The 19,375-nt window shown below is 31.2% G+C and overlaps 1 protein-coding gene across 2 annotated transcripts in view; it reads left to right on the forward strand.

The window, feature by feature from the left end:
* LOC134720355 (scm-like with four MBT domains protein 1) overlaps positions 1–16,410 on the forward strand; it is a 30,643-nt gene extending 14,233 nt beyond the window's left edge. For both annotated transcript variants that reach the window (XM_063582829.1, XM_063582830.1), the window contains exons 4-16: positions 601–841; positions 1,794–1,882; positions 2,166–2,406; positions 2,831–2,928; positions 3,866–4,121; positions 5,284–5,366; positions 5,680–5,939; positions 6,143–6,183; positions 7,117–7,354; positions 9,758–9,933; positions 10,660–11,048; positions 11,830–12,003; positions 13,051–16,410. In XM_063582829.1, coding sequence (XP_063438899.1) covers positions 601–841; positions 1,794–1,882; positions 2,166–2,406; positions 2,831–2,928; positions 3,866–4,121; positions 5,284–5,366; positions 5,680–5,939; positions 6,143–6,183; positions 7,117–7,354; positions 9,758–9,933; positions 10,660–11,048; positions 11,830–12,003; positions 13,051–13,191 — 2,427 coding nt within the window. In that variant the 3' untranslated portion in view covers positions 13,192–16,410. The remainder of the gene's footprint in view (positions 1–600; positions 842–1,793; positions 1,883–2,165; positions 2,407–2,830; positions 2,929–3,865; positions 4,122–5,283; positions 5,367–5,679; positions 5,940–6,142; positions 6,184–7,116; positions 7,355–9,757; positions 9,934–10,659; positions 11,049–11,829; positions 12,004–13,050) is intronic.
* Positions 16,411–19,375: the final 2,965 nt, after the last annotated feature.

Consider the following 19,375-nt stretch of genomic DNA (forward strand, 5'->3'; position numbering starts at 1 on the left):
AACACCACTAACACCATGGGGTACTTCAAATATTTCTTGGACATCTGATTGTGATATGAATATACTGGTACCCTAATTCAATAGACAGACAGACGTATTTTAAGGAAGTAAAACTTTTAAGGAACATGTATCAATCAGAAAAAGTTTACAATATAATATTTTTCAAATATGAACAAATTCTGAACCGAGTCTGCAGACCCTCAGAAAATGATAAATGGCATCAATCAGTAAGTTCTAATCATAACTGCTTTGTTGATCTTTAAATATATTTCTTTATGTCTCCTAAATACTGTTGTTTGAGTAATAATTTTTCTATAGATATTAATTAACTTCTTGATTAGATTATAATTTTGTGTTTCCCAATGGTAAATATTTTACAGAGCCAGTACTCAAGTATTGCTCTGCAAATCTAACAAGTAATCAATTAGTAAATCTTCACCGAGTTGACATCCTTAGTAAAAAGTAACATGTGAACAATTGTATAACTCCAACTATAATAAATTCTGTGGAAGTAAGTCCATAATGTATTGCTGCATAAATAATTATTTAAGATAATAAACTTAAAGATGTAGACTTCATTTGTATTGCTTATTTTTATAGGTTGAGTACAGTTTAGAGAGTGGATTTGTAAAAGGAATGAAATTAGAAGTGCCAAACAAATGTAATACAGATACATACTGGGTAGCTTCAGTACTTATGACATGTGGACCATTATTACGATTACGATTTGATGGGTATGAGGATGACAACTCGGCTGATTTTTGGTGTGACCTGATGACCTCTGAAATTCATCCTATAGGATGGTGTGCTCAGAATAACCAAATTTTACAACCACCAGAAGGTATAGTAAAAATTAAAATGTTATTATTTATTGATTCCTCTTGTAAGGAATTTGGTGCAGAAAGTTGTTCAGTTGTCACCTTTCTGTTAAATTCATTCACAAGACTTTTGTTTATATAGATTAGACCGTTGGTTTTCCCGTTTGAATGGTTTTACACTAGTAATTTTGGGGCCCTTTATAGCTTGTTGTTCGGTGTGAGCCAAGGCTCCGTGTTGAAGGCCGTACTTTAACCTATAATGGTTTAATTTTTAAATTGTTATTTGGATGGAGAGTTGTCTCATTGGCACTCACACCACATCTTCCTATATCTAGCCAATCATTGATGAAGAGCATTGTAAAATGTCCCATTCTCCTTATTGAAGAGTCCACAGCAGTCTCCCACATTTTACATGTTTTCTAGATCAAAAATGATCCCAAATCTCAATTATTATAAAGGGAGAAAAATTAAATACATGGTACTGATGTCAGACCACCAATTAAAAATCCCGATCTGTTCAACCAAATTTGGTAATTTTCACAGCTTTCAAAATATTTTTAAAACTTCATAAAAACCAAATCTTTCCTGAGTTGTACATGTATCAGCTTTCCACATGCCAAATTTCAACATACGTTTTAAGCCTTCTTATAAAAAACTGACCTTTGAACAGAGGTACTTCAAAAATAACCCCTGGGTTTCAAGAAATCTTAAATTATAAATTTAACTTGCCCAGTCTAGGCCACTTATCAGTTGTTTGTGCTCAATTTGAGTGTATTTATTTAGATTATCAATCCTTCTGCTTTAAACACTTTCCAAAAATGGAAACAAATTATTTTCAGGAAAAAAATAATTTTGATTTTTATGTGGAAAATAATTTTTTGACCCGGGGGCTTATTTTTGACCCGGGTGGGGGGAGGGGAAACACACATATTTTTAATTTTGGCCTAACTCTAACATGTTTTTAATGTGTTTCAGCAATCAAAGACAAGTTTGATGATTGGAGAGATTTTCTTGTGCGGTCATTAACTGGTGCCCGTACAGCCCCTTCTTATCTTTTAGATAAGGTAAGAAATAGATTATATATGGCAGTCAGACACTTCATTCATAGTAACCAATAAAAAAGTTAAACTTTCTTGAATTCAAATAATGATACACTTACAATTATCTGCCAGCTAAAGTAATGGTTTTCTTTTCAAATTGATAAAATGTTACCATTAAAAAGATATTGACACATTAATGCAAAAAAATGCAAAACAAAAATTGGTATCCTCATTTTGGCCTTTTTGAAAAAAACATCCAGAATTCATGGCTGCAGTGTATGAATTTACATAAATGTATATATTACAGAATACAGGAATAACTCCAATAGATCAGCTCAAACAAGGCATGAGATTAGAACTCCAGCATCCTATCAATCCATTAGAAGTTTGGGTAGTCAAGATACTGGAGAATGTTGGTGGCCGTCTGTATCTGAGGTTTGAAGGTGTAGAAACTGCAACCCACGATTTCTGGCTATTCTACTTAAACCATAGACTGCATCCCATTGGATGGGCTAAAGCTCACGGATTCAGATATCTACCACCAAAAGGTTTGTATATAGAACTAGCCGCAATACAGAGACATTTATGTGTTGTTAGCATTGATAACAGAATGTATAATCATGTCATATACTTTTGTATGCATATTGTCTTCAGTCATAATAGTAAACAGAGTTTGAAATATACACATGTCTTTCTTTTCTTAAGCGAAGTGCTACCCCTAAACCCAAACTATTTGAAAGTGTGAAATTACTTTTGTTTCAGGGTAACCAATTTGGTTAACTATTCCAAATCACTGTTTACATAATCTATTATTTGCTGTAGTATATACACGTTTGGATGCATTTATAATTCTATTGTTTATTCAATTTTCATGAAAAACATTTTTTTTGGGTGAAGATTTTATGAATTTTTGTTTTTAAATTTGACCTTATAACATGAATAATGTTGCCTATGTTTTATCCTTACTTTTAGAGTTGATAAGTGAAGATAGTGAGACAGATTGGCCAGAAGTATTGAAGACAGCTTTGAAAGATGCTGAGAAATTTGTTTTACCACTTGCCATTTTTAAGGTGAATCATATTAACTTGTTTCTTTACAAAATATAAAGTAAAATTACATCTATATGTGTGTTTAAATACCATGACTTTTGTTTAGGGTGGGAACGTGAAAGAAGTGTGTTTCCTACGATCCAGAATTTTCTAAAAAATATTGTCAAGATGTATTTTTATGCCCCATTTATGGGCATTATGTTTTCTGGTCTGTGGGTATATTTGTTTGTTCATCCGTTCGTCCGTTAGTCCCGCTTCAGGTTAAAGTATTTGGTCGAGGTAGTTTTTGATGAAGTTGAAGTCCAATCAATTTGAAACTTAGTAGATATTTTCCTGATATGATTCTTTTTTTATTCCTATGCCAAATCAGAGATTTTTTCCCATTTTCACAGTCCATTGAACATAGAAAATGATAGTGTGGATGGGGCATCCAATTACTATGAACACATTCTTGTTTTAATACATTGTAGTGATATAATATTGAAAATTTTTAAGCACTCAAATTTTATGTTATTTTTTTGTGAAAGAAGCATTTAATAGGCTAGACTTTATTTTATTATCTGTTCAACAGACCCAATCAACTCAAATTTTTCAGATTTCAAAATAAAAATAAAGAAGTGCTTCTTATTTCTAATTTCATTTTTTTTCCCGGCGACTATTCACCAAATCCCTGGAAAGTAACATTTAGGTTTCTCTTATTATAAGAATAAGGAGATGTGGTATGATTGTCAATGAAAGCAATTATAGGCAGCTGTATGGCCTCCAACAATGAGAAAAACCCATATCATATAGTTGGCTTTAAGTGACCTCACCATGAAAAATATAAAACAATTCAATTGAGAAAAATATTCTTCTATAACAGATGAATTACTTTTAATTTATTTGAACAAATATACCAAAAAGAATTAGATATGTATACCAGAAACTGTTTAAAATATTTATTTTAATTTCTTTGTAGGACCAAGAGGAAGTGAATGAGCATAATTTTGAGATAGGTTGGAAGCTTGAAGCTCTCAATCCTATAAATAAAACACAGATATGTCCTGCGACTGTACTATATGTTTTAAATTCACGTTATTTTGTTGTTGAAATTGATGACTTGGCAAATACAGAAGAAATGTGTAGGATAAGATTCTCATGTTATTCTGGATCTAAGTGTATATTTCCTATGAAGTGGTGTCGGTCAAAAGGCATAAATGTTACTCCACCTAATGGTAAGGTTCATTTAGATTTATGGCGAAATATTTGATATATTTTGAAAACTTCATTTTGTGCTACACATTATATTATACATTGTCTATTAGATGTTAAATTCATCATTATATAAATAACACATAGCTGAGAGGGTGATAAAGCAGATTGGTACCCTATTAAACAATGCTTTTTCAACAGAAGTGAAGTAAATAGACAATAACTGTGCATGCATTGACTTGACATATCAACTATATAAGGATTTGGCGGGAAATGGGGGAATTATAAGCTCTGTTACCTAGAAAAAAATATTTTCAATTGTTGTTATTTTGTTATTGTTATTTATTTGATTTAAATTTTGGGGGAAATTCCCCTTTTAACATGTTTAAAAGGCCTCAAACCTGGCGGAGAAATTTACATCACAATGAAGCTAATGAAATGTACATCACCTGTTGAAACCAATCGATGGTGATTGAATGCGTTTAAGTATGGAATAAAATATCAACAATAAGCAGAACACAGAATGACTTATAGGTTTTTAAAAAAAAATATTAACATGGGAAATATGTTTTTCCAACAATTGTAAAAGAAATAAGTTTGAGTCGTTCCATGCTTGTATAGTAAATTAGAACTTTAAGCATTGTCTTTAATAACTTGATGTAAAATTCTATTCATTTCTGTTTAAATTACCTATTTTTGATTGGTCTAGCAGAGAGGGTGGCTTTCAAAAAAATTGTCAACCGCTCAACCATGTGATAGAGTAAATTAACACCCTTGTATTAGCCAATCAAAATATGGCATTTTAACATGAAGAATAATTATAGATTATGACTTTAATAGGCTGGTGAATACAAAACTAAAACTATCGGGTTAAATATATTTGAGACAGTATTCTTTTTAATAAAAGTACAGATAAATACCAACAAAAAACCAAAAGTAAAAAAATCTGAAATATATTTCTGCATGGTGTGCAAAATCATGAAAGCCTATCATTTTAGTACAAGAATGCCTCTAAAATTCGTCAAATTAAAAGAGGAAAGAAAAGATCAAAATCTTGACTCTTTAGATTTTGTCTAAACAGAGACACTGGAAACTTCTTCCTGCAGTATTACTATTTATGATTACTGTTAAAGTAGAAAAACGTGATCCTAGTTCCATTTAACAGTATAATTGACCTGTTTGTAGGTTGGCCAAAGTCAACTCTTTCATGGGAGGACTATTTGGATTATTGTAAAGCAGAGGCAGCACCTAATTCATGTTTCCCTGAGGTATAGTATAATCTATTCAAGGCATTGTTGGATTAAGAAAGAGAATCAGAAGCATTCAGAATAACATCTACTGTTGTTTTTTTCTTGCAGATTGATACATTTATAACTTTGTTAAAGCAGTGATTTCAAAAGAAAATGGGACATAATCATGCTTTTTTGCTTAAAATTAATAGAGCAATAACGCGCCATATTTCATAAAACATTCATAATTGGGTATTTTAAAGTTTAAGATACCATTACATCAGATGTTGACCAAAATTAATCTTGTCTAGTGAAAGAAGAAAACATTTTATTTTCTGAATTATTTTTTCAGAGAAAATTTGACAAAGACATTGAACCTGGAATGAAATTTGAAGCAGTTAATCCAGAAAATCCTAATCAAATATGTGTAGCTACCATATCAAGAGTGTTTGAACCATTACTGTGGATTCACCTAGACAACATCCCATTGTATGGTAGCAGCCATATTGAACATTTTGAATCACACAACTTGTTTCCAGTTGGTTGGTGTGAAAGTAATGGGTACCAGTTGAAAACTCCAGTAAAGGTTAAGAAATCTGCTGTTTTATCAGAGTGAGTACAATTAATTCTGCAGTATGTGATTGTTTATAATGCAGTAACTTATGTTATTTTATATGGATACTGTCAACTGATATAAAATTAAGTAGATTTTTTTTAGCTGGAATAGTTTCATTGTTTATCCTGTTAAATTTCGAAATAATAAAAACATTGCAATAATGTTTGAAATTATATTAATATGTTTTTCTATTTAACAGGGTTACTGATTCAACAAATGAGGTCTTACATTCAAAACAAGGTACGAATTTTAACATGCTCTCTCTGTTTCACATCTGTAAAAAATATTTAGTAATATTGTTATAACTAAGCTATTTAAAAGGTTTTTTTTACAATTGTTACTGTTTATATGTAAGACATATTATTAAAAACTTGTGTATCAATTTTTCAAAGTAGTCTAATGTCAGAGTTAAAATGACAGATCTTTTGACAGTTTTAAACCAAACATTTAACTTCAAATGTTGAAGTTGACATTAAAGATGAACATCTTATTATATTGTTATGTTCGTAACCTCAACTAAACATAAAGCATTTATCAATATAATACAAAACTCTCAATTGGGAGTAGCCACTTGCAAAAGTCAAGTGCATTTTATTCAGATAATAAATACACGTAATTCATTTCATATCAATGAGTATTGTGATAAATTAATTGTCTGTCTCTGACTAGCACAGAAATATTTCGACCCATCCTGGACTATCAACCTGTAAATAAATTTTTTCTAATTATTTATTTAGAAAAAAGCCTCTAGAACACTTGACTGCAATGACTCGAATGACTCGAACTACTTTAAAACCACCCGTGCATGACATTCTACTGGCATTCCTTATATATCCAATCAAACTGACCTATCTTTAAATAGCATAAACATGTGTACCTCACCAAACAAAACAAACTTGCATAGATATATGTACAACTTTGATAAATATAATTCTATATATGCTATTTATTTCACACTAAACAATTGCAAAAAATACAGTTTTAAAATATCTATGAACTAATAAAAAATTTCCTCATTCCACTGAAATTGATACCCACAAAAAGAAACGATTAAACAGTAGTTTAAATCTGTCTTATAGATGATTATTTTGCATATTTAAGAAATTTTTTGTGCAATCATACCATCTGCATCATTGGATCTATTTTCTTAACACTTGTAACTTGCTATTTTAGGTGGAGAATGGGTCAATAAAGTATATTACAACCATCATTGTTTCTCTGGTCCCCATCTGAGTAAGAGTAGAATAGCATCTTTACCAAAATGTGTTGGTCCTGGACCAATATTTCTTGTGATGAAAGAGGTGTTATCCATGCTGATAAATGTGGCTTACAAACCCTGCAGGGTGCTTAAAGAACTTCAGCTGGAGGGCAGACCTAATTCTGATATGTACCAACAAATATTAAAAGCCAAGTAAGTCTTAATCTTATATGTATCTAGTTATAAATGCTTTTCACAGTATTAAGTACTTTAAATTCAAAAATGTGTGTGTGCATTTTTATGCCCCACCTACAATAGTAGAGGGGCATTATGTTTTCTGGTCTGTTCGTCTGTTCATCTGTTGGTCTGTCCTTCTGTTTGTTCATTAGTCTGTCCTGCTTCAGGTTAAAGTTTTTGGTCGAAGTAGTTTTTGATGAAGTTGAAGTCCAATCAACCTGAAACTTAGTATACATGTTCCTTATGATATGATCTTTCTAATTTTAATGCCAAATAAGAGTTCTGACCAGGGCTTCCAAAACATTCATATATTCCGGTCATTTATATAATGTCCGGTAAAAGACCGGCTGGGTAAAGCATGAATCGGTCATATACTTTTTAGTTTTCAAGGCTTTTTCGGTCATAATTTAAGATCTTTTTGACCGTCACCTTTTGCCTTTAACATCCAACACATTTCCAGTCATAAATGTGACATGATGATTAATTACTATCAAAACAACACCTACTTCAATACTTTCTAATTTTAATCCAGGCTAATTAGTAGTTGGACAGCTGAAATCTACCTGTTCAGGTGACAGGTAAACTATGTTCAGTACCGGACATCGTATAAATTGATCGGTATTATTTTCTTACATTTCAGCGGTTTGTATCTAATTGATTTAGTCCAAAAGATTAAAATTATTAGAAATTAGTTTATTAACATGATTTGATGAAAAATTAAAAAAGGTTTTAAATAAAAAATCGTCAGAACTACGTCATATGAACTAGAACACGTGTGCGCATGTGCACAGGTGGAAAATTTAATAATGCATCCTACATTTCTTTAAAAATGCTAAAATTATCATTGATACCTGTATCTAACGTTCAATTCAAGTATTTTGTCGAGGAAATAACCTGGAAAGGGCTTCTTTTCTCAGTCGTGCTTTGAAACGTACACGAATTTCACGTATCTGTTTATGCTCCAAGTTTTACCATTAACAAGTCAACATCCGGTTGAAAATGAAAGTAAAGTTTTTGACAATGTCATTTTGCACAAATAAAAAGTCTAAGGCAGATAGGAGCACGCTGATGTGCACACTTTGAATGATGCACTGCCAATTTAACAGTAACATCCGAACATCAAATTCACATCATATCAAAGATAAGTTTAAAATCGTATTTTTTTTTATGTAATGTCAATCATTGGAATGGCCATCTGATTACCATAATTGCCTTTTGTGACTAAGTCTTAAGGGATTAAAATCGGATCAAATATGAAATGTCTGGCTGGCTCAAATATTTTTTGGAAGCCCTGGTTCTGACCCCAATTTCACTGTCCACTAAACATAGAAAATGATAGTGCGAGTGGGGCATCCGTGTACTGGGGACACATTCTTGTTTTTATTGTATTCCTTTAAGAATGGACAAAAATGATAGATTGTGATTTAGGGTTGTAGACCTAGGTTAAGGGAAATAACTCTTAAAATCATCAGTACGTTTGTCTCAGCCATTTTCATAAATACGTTCTAAGCTTCTAGGATACATAGATTATTTTCAATCTCTTTCAGGTAAATGCTTAAAATACGTTTATAAAACTTGACTATTACAAACGCTTCACTGAAATAAAGAGTTATCTCCCTGGACCAAGGTCTACCCTCTTAAGTGAAATCTGCATACAGATATCAGAATGAGGGTTCTTATAATTGCTCACGTAGTCAAATTATTTTGATTAATAAAAACCTTGAAATAATTTCTGAATTTACCGTAGTTAGGAAGAGTAATGATAAATAAAATCTAAGTCAAAATTGTAATGGTAAACAGCTGATTCCGATTCAAGAACAATAAATACAAAAAACATGTTTTGTCTTGGAAATAAGATAATGTGGTATGAGTGGCAATGAGACAACTCTCCACCCAAGTCACAATATGTAGAAAGTAGACAATTATGTGTCAAAGTAGGGTCTTCAACACTTGTGTAAACCAAATCAATCAAATCAGATCAAAAGATCAATCAACACAATTTTTGTTGAAGAAACCTTCAGATTTTATCAATATGAATATGAGACATTGGCCAGATAAGTTATTGTGTATGTGATTTTATAAGAAGTTGTTGTTTCAAGTAAAATCCAAGTTGAACAATTTTTTATGAAGTTGATAACGTTCAATGTTTATTTTGGTATACATGAATAAATTTTATTGCTAAAATCAAAGGACAACAGGATATAATCCCCTCAATGTTGAAAATATTAGGCTTTCATTAACATTTGCTAAAAGTTGGGAAGAAGTCAACAGCAATTGCTTAAAGTTAAAAATGCCCAAAGTAAAGCCAGGAACTGAATTTGTGACAATGTATGTAAGACATTTAAAATTTCACTAACTTCATTTGATGATTGACTTTAGGTACAAAGGAAAGAGTTACAGAGCAGTTGTAGAAATAATTCAGCATGCAGACAAATTACCAGAGTTCTGTAGGAAAATATGTACAAAGTTAGAGTGCTGTCCAAATCTTATCAGTCAAACCTTTATAAATGGAGAATGTCCTGAAAAATGCTCACAACTTACAAAAACTCAGTACAGTAAGTGTGGCAAATAAATGATTAATATGTTTATAGTATAACAAATACTCAAACTGAAAAGTAACTAACAGAACTGTAGCTCAATCAGGGGTACAAAAACCTGAAAGTAGAAAACAAATGTCCCGTAAAGTGAATGTGTAACACAAACTAGTAAAACATGTTTCATCAATTTGATTGAATTGTCAATTCTGCTTCCATTCAATACTAACAAGGATTTGACAATGCTACATTCTACTTTTTGTTCTGAAAATAATAAGATAAACCAATGAATTTTTTGTGTCGAAATTTTGGAAAATGTATATTGTTACGACTAAATCAAATGATTCTGAAAAGTACATTCAAACAGAATATTGTTAATTCCTAATGTCAACAAAGCATTGACACTTGATCTATATTTTGATCAAGTTGAGTTGTCATTTAACAAAGTTCTGAAGTAATAAGAACAAAAAAGTTTAGTTAGAACTTTGCATGAATGTTTTCTCAAGGAGATAATGAATATGTGTGTTTTCTAGCAATAACTGAATGAAAGTGTTTATATATAAAAAAGAAAATCTAAAGATTTTTAACAAATTGTGCTTCATATATATATAGAAAATACTTTAAATAGGGTTGACCAATTAGGTTAAATGATAATAATAAATTTAGTGGTGGCCACTTTTTCAGATAAGAGAGTGAAATGGTTTGAAAATTGTTAGCTTTAAATGAATTTTAATTTATTTACTACAGCATATTATAATCCAAAAAAGAAAGTGGGTCGACCACCTGGCGGTCACACTAACTTAGAAAATGGTCCCAAAAAGCCAGGAAAGAAGAAAAAGAAGAAACGAATGAAAATTCTTACCCAAGAAGGGGAGACAAATGCAGAAGAAAATGGCAGCATTGCTGATGGGGATGGGGACGAGGACAAAGAAAGCGTATCTAGTGAAACTAAAACAATAGAAAGTGGAGAAAATCAATATAATGGTGATCCAACATTAAAAAGGAAATATGTTCACCATATTCCATTGCCTTCAGAAATCAAAACAAGAGGAGCTAAATTACCTAAATATAGTTTTGAGAGAAAAACACATAAGAAGATTCCAGTACAAGACAAACATCATATTCATAACAAACCTGTAAGTAGAGGGTCTTTCTGCATGACTCATTTGTATGTTACTGTGGATTCATTATTATTCATTGGATACCAATTTTCGTGGATTTCGTGGGAACAGTTGAACCACGAAATTAAATGTTCAACGAATGACAAATTTTCAATAGGCTTGTATTCAGACTTCGGCAAAACCACGAAATCAAATATCCACGAACATGTAAGTTTTCCTCAATCCACGAAAATTGGTACCCACGAAAATAAATGAATCCACAGTACTATTTGTCTGATCAATTATAAGTTTGGCGTAAGCTATTTTAAAATAACTAGATAGGTCAGAACGATTCAAACAGCACTGTGCATTTGGATAGATGGGAAGACTCATAGTAGGTTATCCTGAACTAAAGAAGATCTGTGATATGTTACTCGCCATTCAACATTTATGATACAACATTCAGTTCAATATTTACAAACATTACACTAAAAGTCCGGAAAAGTAAAACTTGCAAGTAAAATGGTCATACCCCTTTGAAAGGTCATTAGAAACAAATAATCCGCTCATATGAATTTCCAGTTTTATTTTGTTTTGTAAAAGTGTAAGGAGATTTTCAGTTACTAAGCGAAGTACATTTATGTCTGACTTTTTAGAAGAAAAAAATAATTTATAGACAAAACAGCATTCAAATTGTACTGTTATGTATATACTGGCCTACACTTTAATAAGGTTAGAAAACCGTTATGTATATCAAAGTCGCCATTTTTTTCTTATTTTTTAAATTGTATATATATGTAAAACAATTTGATTTTAGCATAAAAAGCATCATGTACATGTAAAAGAAGAAAAACAGACATCTCCCCATACCTCACCTGTAAAGAATGCTATGAAACTGAGCAGTAATCCATTGCATTGGTCAGTTCAGGAAGTTGTTGGCTTTATAAAGGGAACAGAATGTGCTCCAGTAGCAAGGTTATTCAGAGAACAGGTACTTATCCTTAGTTTATCAACCAAGCTTCAAAGGTGTAAATTCATCAGATAAAGTGGTATCTGTGGTCACTGATGATTGGTTAATACCCACTCACCAATAGTTTAATACTTTGTCAATATTCCTGTCTTAATTTTTTATAACGATGATGTTTTGTCTTTGTTGAAAAGCTCTTGATATACATTACGACCAAAAAGGTATTTTTGTGCTTTAGATTTATATAATATGATATTTTTACAAAAATGAATTTGAAGGCAATTTAGATAGAATTATATGGTTTATGATAACATTTTTATAGTCATGACAAAGAAAATCTGGATTTTGACAGTTATAATACTTTACTTTAATTGTTTTTAAAAACTACTCATTGAATTAAAACACTTGTCATGTAACATAGACAAAAGCGCTGTGTCTCAAATGAAAGCAGAAGTAGTATTTTGCCTATTAGATTTAATAATTGCTTGTTAAAAAGTTGAAAAGTTAGCTTGTTACTTCAAAAACTGCTTCCATTTGCGATACAGTGGTTTCATCTAGATAAAAAGTTTCTTGGGATATGAGACATTGAGTAGCGGCATAATAAGTTAAATTCAGATTTTGAGTTTATTTTTTTAGTTCTTAGTTTACACAACTTGGCTCCTTGTAGGAAAAGATGGTTTCTCTCCTGATATGGAGACTTTATAACTGAAGGTGTAAAGTCAGCTAAGCGTTTTAATTACGTTTTTTTGTAAAAGGAATTTTAAGCTTCTCAATGATCAAAATTTGTGTTTGTCAAACTGCTATATAACTAGTGTAATTTTTCTGACAAAACAGTTGGTTCAAAATATTTGAAATTTTTATATTTTTGTTAAAGGGTCAAAGAAAGTACTTTGACAAAATTTTATGAAAATTAAACAAGCCAAATTAGTTTCAGTGCAAGTGTTGGGTACCACTTTAATTCCATTTTAAAAATGCATTTGACTATTTTCACCAAATACTTGATCAAACTTTGTGGTGATCGAAACATATTGTATAGAAATCTTGTATATATTTTGTTATTCTATTTTACAGGAAATTGATGGCCAAGCTTTACTTTTGTTGACTCTGCCTACAGTACAAGAATACTTAGAACTCAAATTAGGTCCTGCCATTAAACTTTGCCATCATATAGAACAGATTAAACTAGCATTCTTTCAGCAATATGCTAAATGATTGTTGGAATGAGATTTTGATTTTTGATTTTTTGTATACTAACATATGATGGTTTTGATATTATTGAAGCTATTGGGAATTTTGTGGGTCTTTATATTGTTAAATGAGTTATTAAACTAAGGCAGAAATCTAAAGTTTGCATGATGAAATGATGTCATTTTAGAGGGAAGCCACACTCTGAAACAGTGCAATTTCAACAGTTATAAATGCACAAAAAGTTTCTGTAATTAATCTACATTTTCTTTTAATTACTCATCATAACTCAATCTGTCAAAGAATTTAACTTTGTATTTTTTCTCAAATACAGGATAAATATTTTGTCTGTCATTTCTGTTAACCAAGTCATATCTTCAACATTTGTGATACCTTTTTGACTAATGACACAGGCCTTATATAATTGCATTTGCTATTTTCTAAAATTTTTGTTCTGGTCTTCCTAAATGATAATTTTTCATCTAGCTCTTGCTACTGAAGAGTGATGAGATTTTCTCAGTTGTGTATAGAGAAAAAAAACAAGAAAATAAATAACCCTTAATCAAATATGAAATGTTTACTGACAGTAGTACAATATTGTTTTTAGAACTCTGTGATAAATTTCTATTGCTATTTTGCATAGACTGCATGTTGTTAGCTCACCTGGCCCAAAGGGCCAAGTGAGCTTATGCCATCACTTGGCGTCCGTCGTCGTCTGTCGTCGTCTGTCGTCGTCCGTCGTCGTCTGTCGTCGTAAACTATTTCAAGAATCTTCTCCTCTGAAACTACTGGGCCAAATACTTCCAAACTTTAAATAAATGTTCCTTAGGGTATCAAGTTTATAAATTGTATCCGAAGTTTTGATCTATCAACAAACATGGTCGCCATTGCTAAAAATAGAACATAGGGGTCAAATGCAGTTTTTGGCTTATAACTCAAAAACCAAAGCATTTAGAGTAAAACTGACATGGGGTAATATTGTTTATCAGGTCAAGATCTATCTGCCCTGAAATTTTCAGATGAATCAGACAACCCATTGTTGGGTTGCTGCCCCTGAATTGGTAATTTTAAGGAAATTTTGCTGTTTTTGGTTATTATCTTGAATATTATTATAGATAGAGATAAACTGTAAACAGCAATAATGTTCAGCAAAGTAAGATCTACAAATAAGTCAACATGACCGAAATAGTCAGTTGACCCCTTTAGGAGTTATTGCCCATTATAGTCAATGTTTAACCATTTTTTCGTAAATCTTGGTAATCTTTTACAAAAATCTTCTCCTCTAAAACTACTGGGCCAAATACTTCCAAACTTTAACTGAATGTTCCTTAGGGTATCTAGTTTGTTAATTGTATCCGAAGTTTTGATCTATCAACAAACACAGTCTCCATTGCTAAAAATAGAACATAGGGGTCAAATGCAGTTTTTGGCTTATAACTCAAAAACCAAAGCATTTAGAGCAAATCGGACATGGGGTAATATTGTTTATCAGGTCAAGATCTATCTGCCCTGAAAGTTTTAGATGAATCAGACAACCTGTTGTTGGGTTGCTGCCCCTGAATTGATAATTTTAAGAAAATTTTGCTGTTTTTGTTTATTATCTTGAATATTATTATAGATAGAGATAAACTGTAAACAGCAATAATGTTCAGCAAAGTAAGATCTACAAATAAGTCAATTTGACCAAAATTGTCAATTGACCCCTTAAGGAGTTATTGCCCTTTAAAGACTTTTTTCACAATTTGCTCATCATGTTGACTTACTTTAAAAAATCTTCTCCTTTGAAACTGCTGTATCAATTTCAGCCAAACTTAGGCTAAATGAGTTTCAGAGTATCTAGTATAAATTTTATATTTTATTTCCTTGTATGTCAAGAAACATAGCTCCTATGGCTAAAATAGAACATAGGAGAAAATGATTTTTTTTTTTTGGCTTTTGAAGAAAATAGGACGATCCAAAGAACATTTAAATAAATTGAAAAGCCAAAATAATCATTGATGAGAGATTTAACCAAAAGAATTAAGGTGAGCGATTCAGGCTCTTGAGAGCCTCTTGTTTTATAAAGTTATTGTTTGAGCATTGTTTATTTTTGTTTAAGATAATCTACTATGTAAAAATTGAGATTTTATTTTAAATAAACAACTTGAATCTTTAATTAAATGGTTGTTGCTAAAATGTTGATACCTGTTGTACATATACTAGAATTGTATTGATTTTCTGTAGGTGTTAAAATATTGAATGCATTTACATAAAAAACCTTGTATAAATTATATTTACACATGCCTTTGAATGAAGTTTTGATAAGTTAATAGACAAATTATCTACATAACATTTTGAAATGAAATAAAATTAGCAACAATCAGAAATATCACCAACTGCACAGCAATACTATTATCTTTAGATGTTATTTTCTTGACTTATGCTCCAAATATTTATATACTCATTATACAGTTTAGTCAATTACCAGTATCTTTAATCAATTTTGACTTTGCACCTTAGTTATTATAAAAACAATCTTAATCAATGAATTTGCCAAATTAAGGTTTTTAGAAGATTTTTTTAGCTTCATATACATGGAATGTTTAGGTGATAAACAATATGTAAAAATTGCTCAGTTAATATTGTGTTTGAAGATTCCTGCTGTTTTGTTTATTCAGCCAAATTCTGCTGGTGGTATGTTGGGTACAAAATGATTGTCACATTCACAATTTCTAATTTCCTATTTAAGTTTATTTAAATCTGTAATGTGAATAATTTTCTATTTGATCAAGATTTCCATGCAGTCATGTAATTTGAGTTGAGACTATTTTGTGTGTAAGTGCATGCATGAATGTGGGTATTTTTTTTTTTTATATTGAATGCATTTAAAACATGTTTTATTAGAATGTGATATATTTGTATATTACCTTGTGTATATGTATATTTTAAGAACATGAAATAATGTGTTCAAAAGTGCTAGGAATTATGTATGCAATAGTACTAGGCAGCAGCCAGTGAGAATTCCCTTCAGAAGTATTTACTGAAATACATATGTGTTAAAATGAGATTCGAGTAGGTTAATAATTAGATGAATTTAGTTATTAAGATGTAATATCTTAACAGTAAAAATTTCACATGATTGTGCCCCCTGACTTTGAATCTCAATGCTATAATGTAATATCTGTAATTTATCCACATTTACATACAAATGTCTTTCAAATGGTCACAATAAGATCAAATAATGAATAAATCAATGAAATAACAATTTCCTATATTTTTTTCTTTCGTGTTACCCCAGCTTAATGTAATTTGTGTATTAGAAAGCCTTAATAGTGATATGCTAAACAGTGATATGCTCACTCCAAAATTATTTCATCACCTTGTCAGTCTGTCCATCTGTAGCTTCCAAACATGCTTTCTGAATTAGATCTTGCTGATGCTTCATACACATAAAACTTACATTAAAGGAAGATATAGGAAAGGAGAAGAACCTCATCTTTTTGGAGTTTAAAGTTCAAGGTCACTGTTACATTAAAATTCATTAAGTTATATTCTTGTTGAAGATGTCTGCATCCAATTATATAATATGGAATTTCATCCTAGTGCATACCATTTAATATAACTTGAAAGCAGATATCCTTCTTGAACATGAAGATGGTGGTTACCCTTTGTTTGTTACTTATACCTTGCATACTAGGAAACAGTAGACTACACTGAACAGTTTGTTCATTTGACCTTTACCTCATTTTTCATGGATTATTGGTAAGGCCAAGTATGCCTGATGCCTGATTGTAGTAAAACTGTCATATAACAGAGAATGATGATAAAATATGATTGAGTAAAGAAGGAGACTCATGACAGTGTGTGCACTCCTGTTAATAAATATTTTTGGCTTTTCCAGGAACATGGTTTTCATCCTCTGGCTTCTGTTTTTTCTTTGTCTACAAAATGTGGTTGGTGTATTTTAAGAAAATAGTTTTCAGTTGCATTTCCACTGTTTTATGTCCAATTTATGGGCATTATGTTTTCAGTCTGTGCCTTCTTTAATTCATTCGTTCGTCCGCCCTTCTGTCTGTGCCGATCCGGGTTACAGTATTTGGTCAAGGTAGTTTTTGATGAAGTTGAAGTCCAAGCGATTTGAAACTTAGTATACATGTTGCTTGTGATATAATCTTTCTAGCTTTAATGCTAAATTGTTTTGACCCTGATTTCACCGTCCACTGAACATAGAAAAAATAATAGTGTGAGTGGGCATCCATACACTATGGACACATTCTTGTTTTTTAAGTTTTATGTCTCAAATATGAAGAATGGGAAAACGTTACACTGTTATCAAATTTGGGTTATAAATATAAAGACAATTCAGTAATTTGATCCAGCTTAAAAAGTTTAAAAAAAATAAATATGTCTGAATCTATAAAAAATAAGATGTGGTATGATTGCTAATGAGAAATCACCCCAATAGAAACCAAATGACATATAATTATACAGCTATATTTCAATTAAAGATTTCAGCCATGTGCAAAAAAAAACCAAACACACTACATAGTCAGCTGTAAAAGGCCCCAAAATGATAAATGTAAAACAATTCAAACGAGAAAAACTAACGGCCTAATTTAGGGTAAGAACAATGACTGGAAAACGTTTATGATATACAGTTAAAGCAACAGGAGCATATACAATCATTGGTGAAACTAGTTTGTGGGCACTCAACCCTTCCCGTGTTGTTACAGCCCAATATAAGAAAAAGCTATAACCAGATGCTCCGCAGGGCGTAGCTTTATACGACCGCAGAGGTTGAACCCTGAACGGTTGGGGCAAGTATGGACACAACATTCAAGCTGGATTCAGCTCTAAATTTGGATTGTGATTAAATAGTTGACACAGCATAGGTTTCTGACACAGAATGAATGTGTTCTAATGAAATTAAAATTTTTGTTTTCTCTTAGAGCAATTCACTATGCTGTTGAATATTATTCCTCTCAAAAAAATGTTTGAAGAAATTTTCTTTTTATTTATGAAATTTCAAATGAGAAAATTGAACCCAATTTTTTAATCACATCCCCCTTTCCCTTATTTCAAAACTTATCTCAATTAAAATTTCTAATGGAGTTTGCAACAGTTACTACTCATTTAAATACATCATAAAATGTTAAGATGTAAAAAAAAACTGCTTGTTATCACTGAATGGTAAAGATTATTTTAATTTATCAGTTGGTAGTAAAAAGTGAATGTATATATAACAAAGATTTAAGTTGATTCTGGACAAAGAAAGATAACTCCAAATAAAAAAATTATTACAATTAGATATTTCTTGCTTACTTTTCTGGACAAAGAAAGATAACTCTAATTAAAAACAAAATTGCTATTTCACAATATTTTGCAATAAGATATTTCTTGCCATTGTGCAATACTGTGCAATTGAAAAGAAAAAGACTTGCTATTGCACAAAACTTAATATAATTTTAGATCCTGATTTGGACCAACTTGAAAACTGGGCCCATAATCAAAAATCTAAGTACATGTTTGGATTCAGCATATCAAAGAACCCCAAGATTTCAATTTTTGTTAAAATCAAACTAAGTTTAATTTTGGACCCTTTGGACTTTAATGTAGACCAATTTGAAAATAAGACCAAAAATGAGGAATCTACATACACAGTTAGATTTGGCATATCAAAGAACCCCATTTATTCAATTTTTGATGAAATCAAACAAAGTTTAATTTTGGACCCCGATTTGGACCAACTTGAAAACTGGGCCGATAATCAAGAATCTAAGTACATTTTTAGATTCAGCATATCAAAGAACCCAACCGATTAATTTTTTGTCAAAATCAAACGAAGTTTAATTTTGGACCCTTTGGACCTTAATGTAGACCAATTTGAAAACGGGACCAAAAGTTAAAAATCTACATACACAGTTAGATTCGGCATATCAAAGAACCCCAATTATTCAATTTTGATGAAATCAAACAAAGTTTAATTTTGGACCCTTTGGGCCCCTTATTCCTAAACTGTTGGGACCAAAACTCCCAAAATCATTACCAACCTTCCTTTTATGGTCATAAACCTTGTGTTCAAATTTCATATATTTCTATTTACTTATACTAAAGTTATGGTGCGAAAACCAAGAAAAATGCTTATTTGGGTCCCTTTTTGGCCCCTAATTCCTAAACTGTTGGGACCTCAACTCCCAAAATCAATACCAACCTTCCTTTTGTGGTCATAAAC

The sequence above is a fragment of the Mytilus trossulus genome, chromosome 1 (genome assembly GCF_036588685.1).
Source record: "Mytilus trossulus isolate FHL-02 chromosome 1, PNRI_Mtr1.1.1.hap1, whole genome shotgun sequence".
Taxonomy (NCBI): domain Eukaryota; kingdom Metazoa; phylum Mollusca; class Bivalvia; order Mytilida; family Mytilidae; genus Mytilus; species Mytilus trossulus.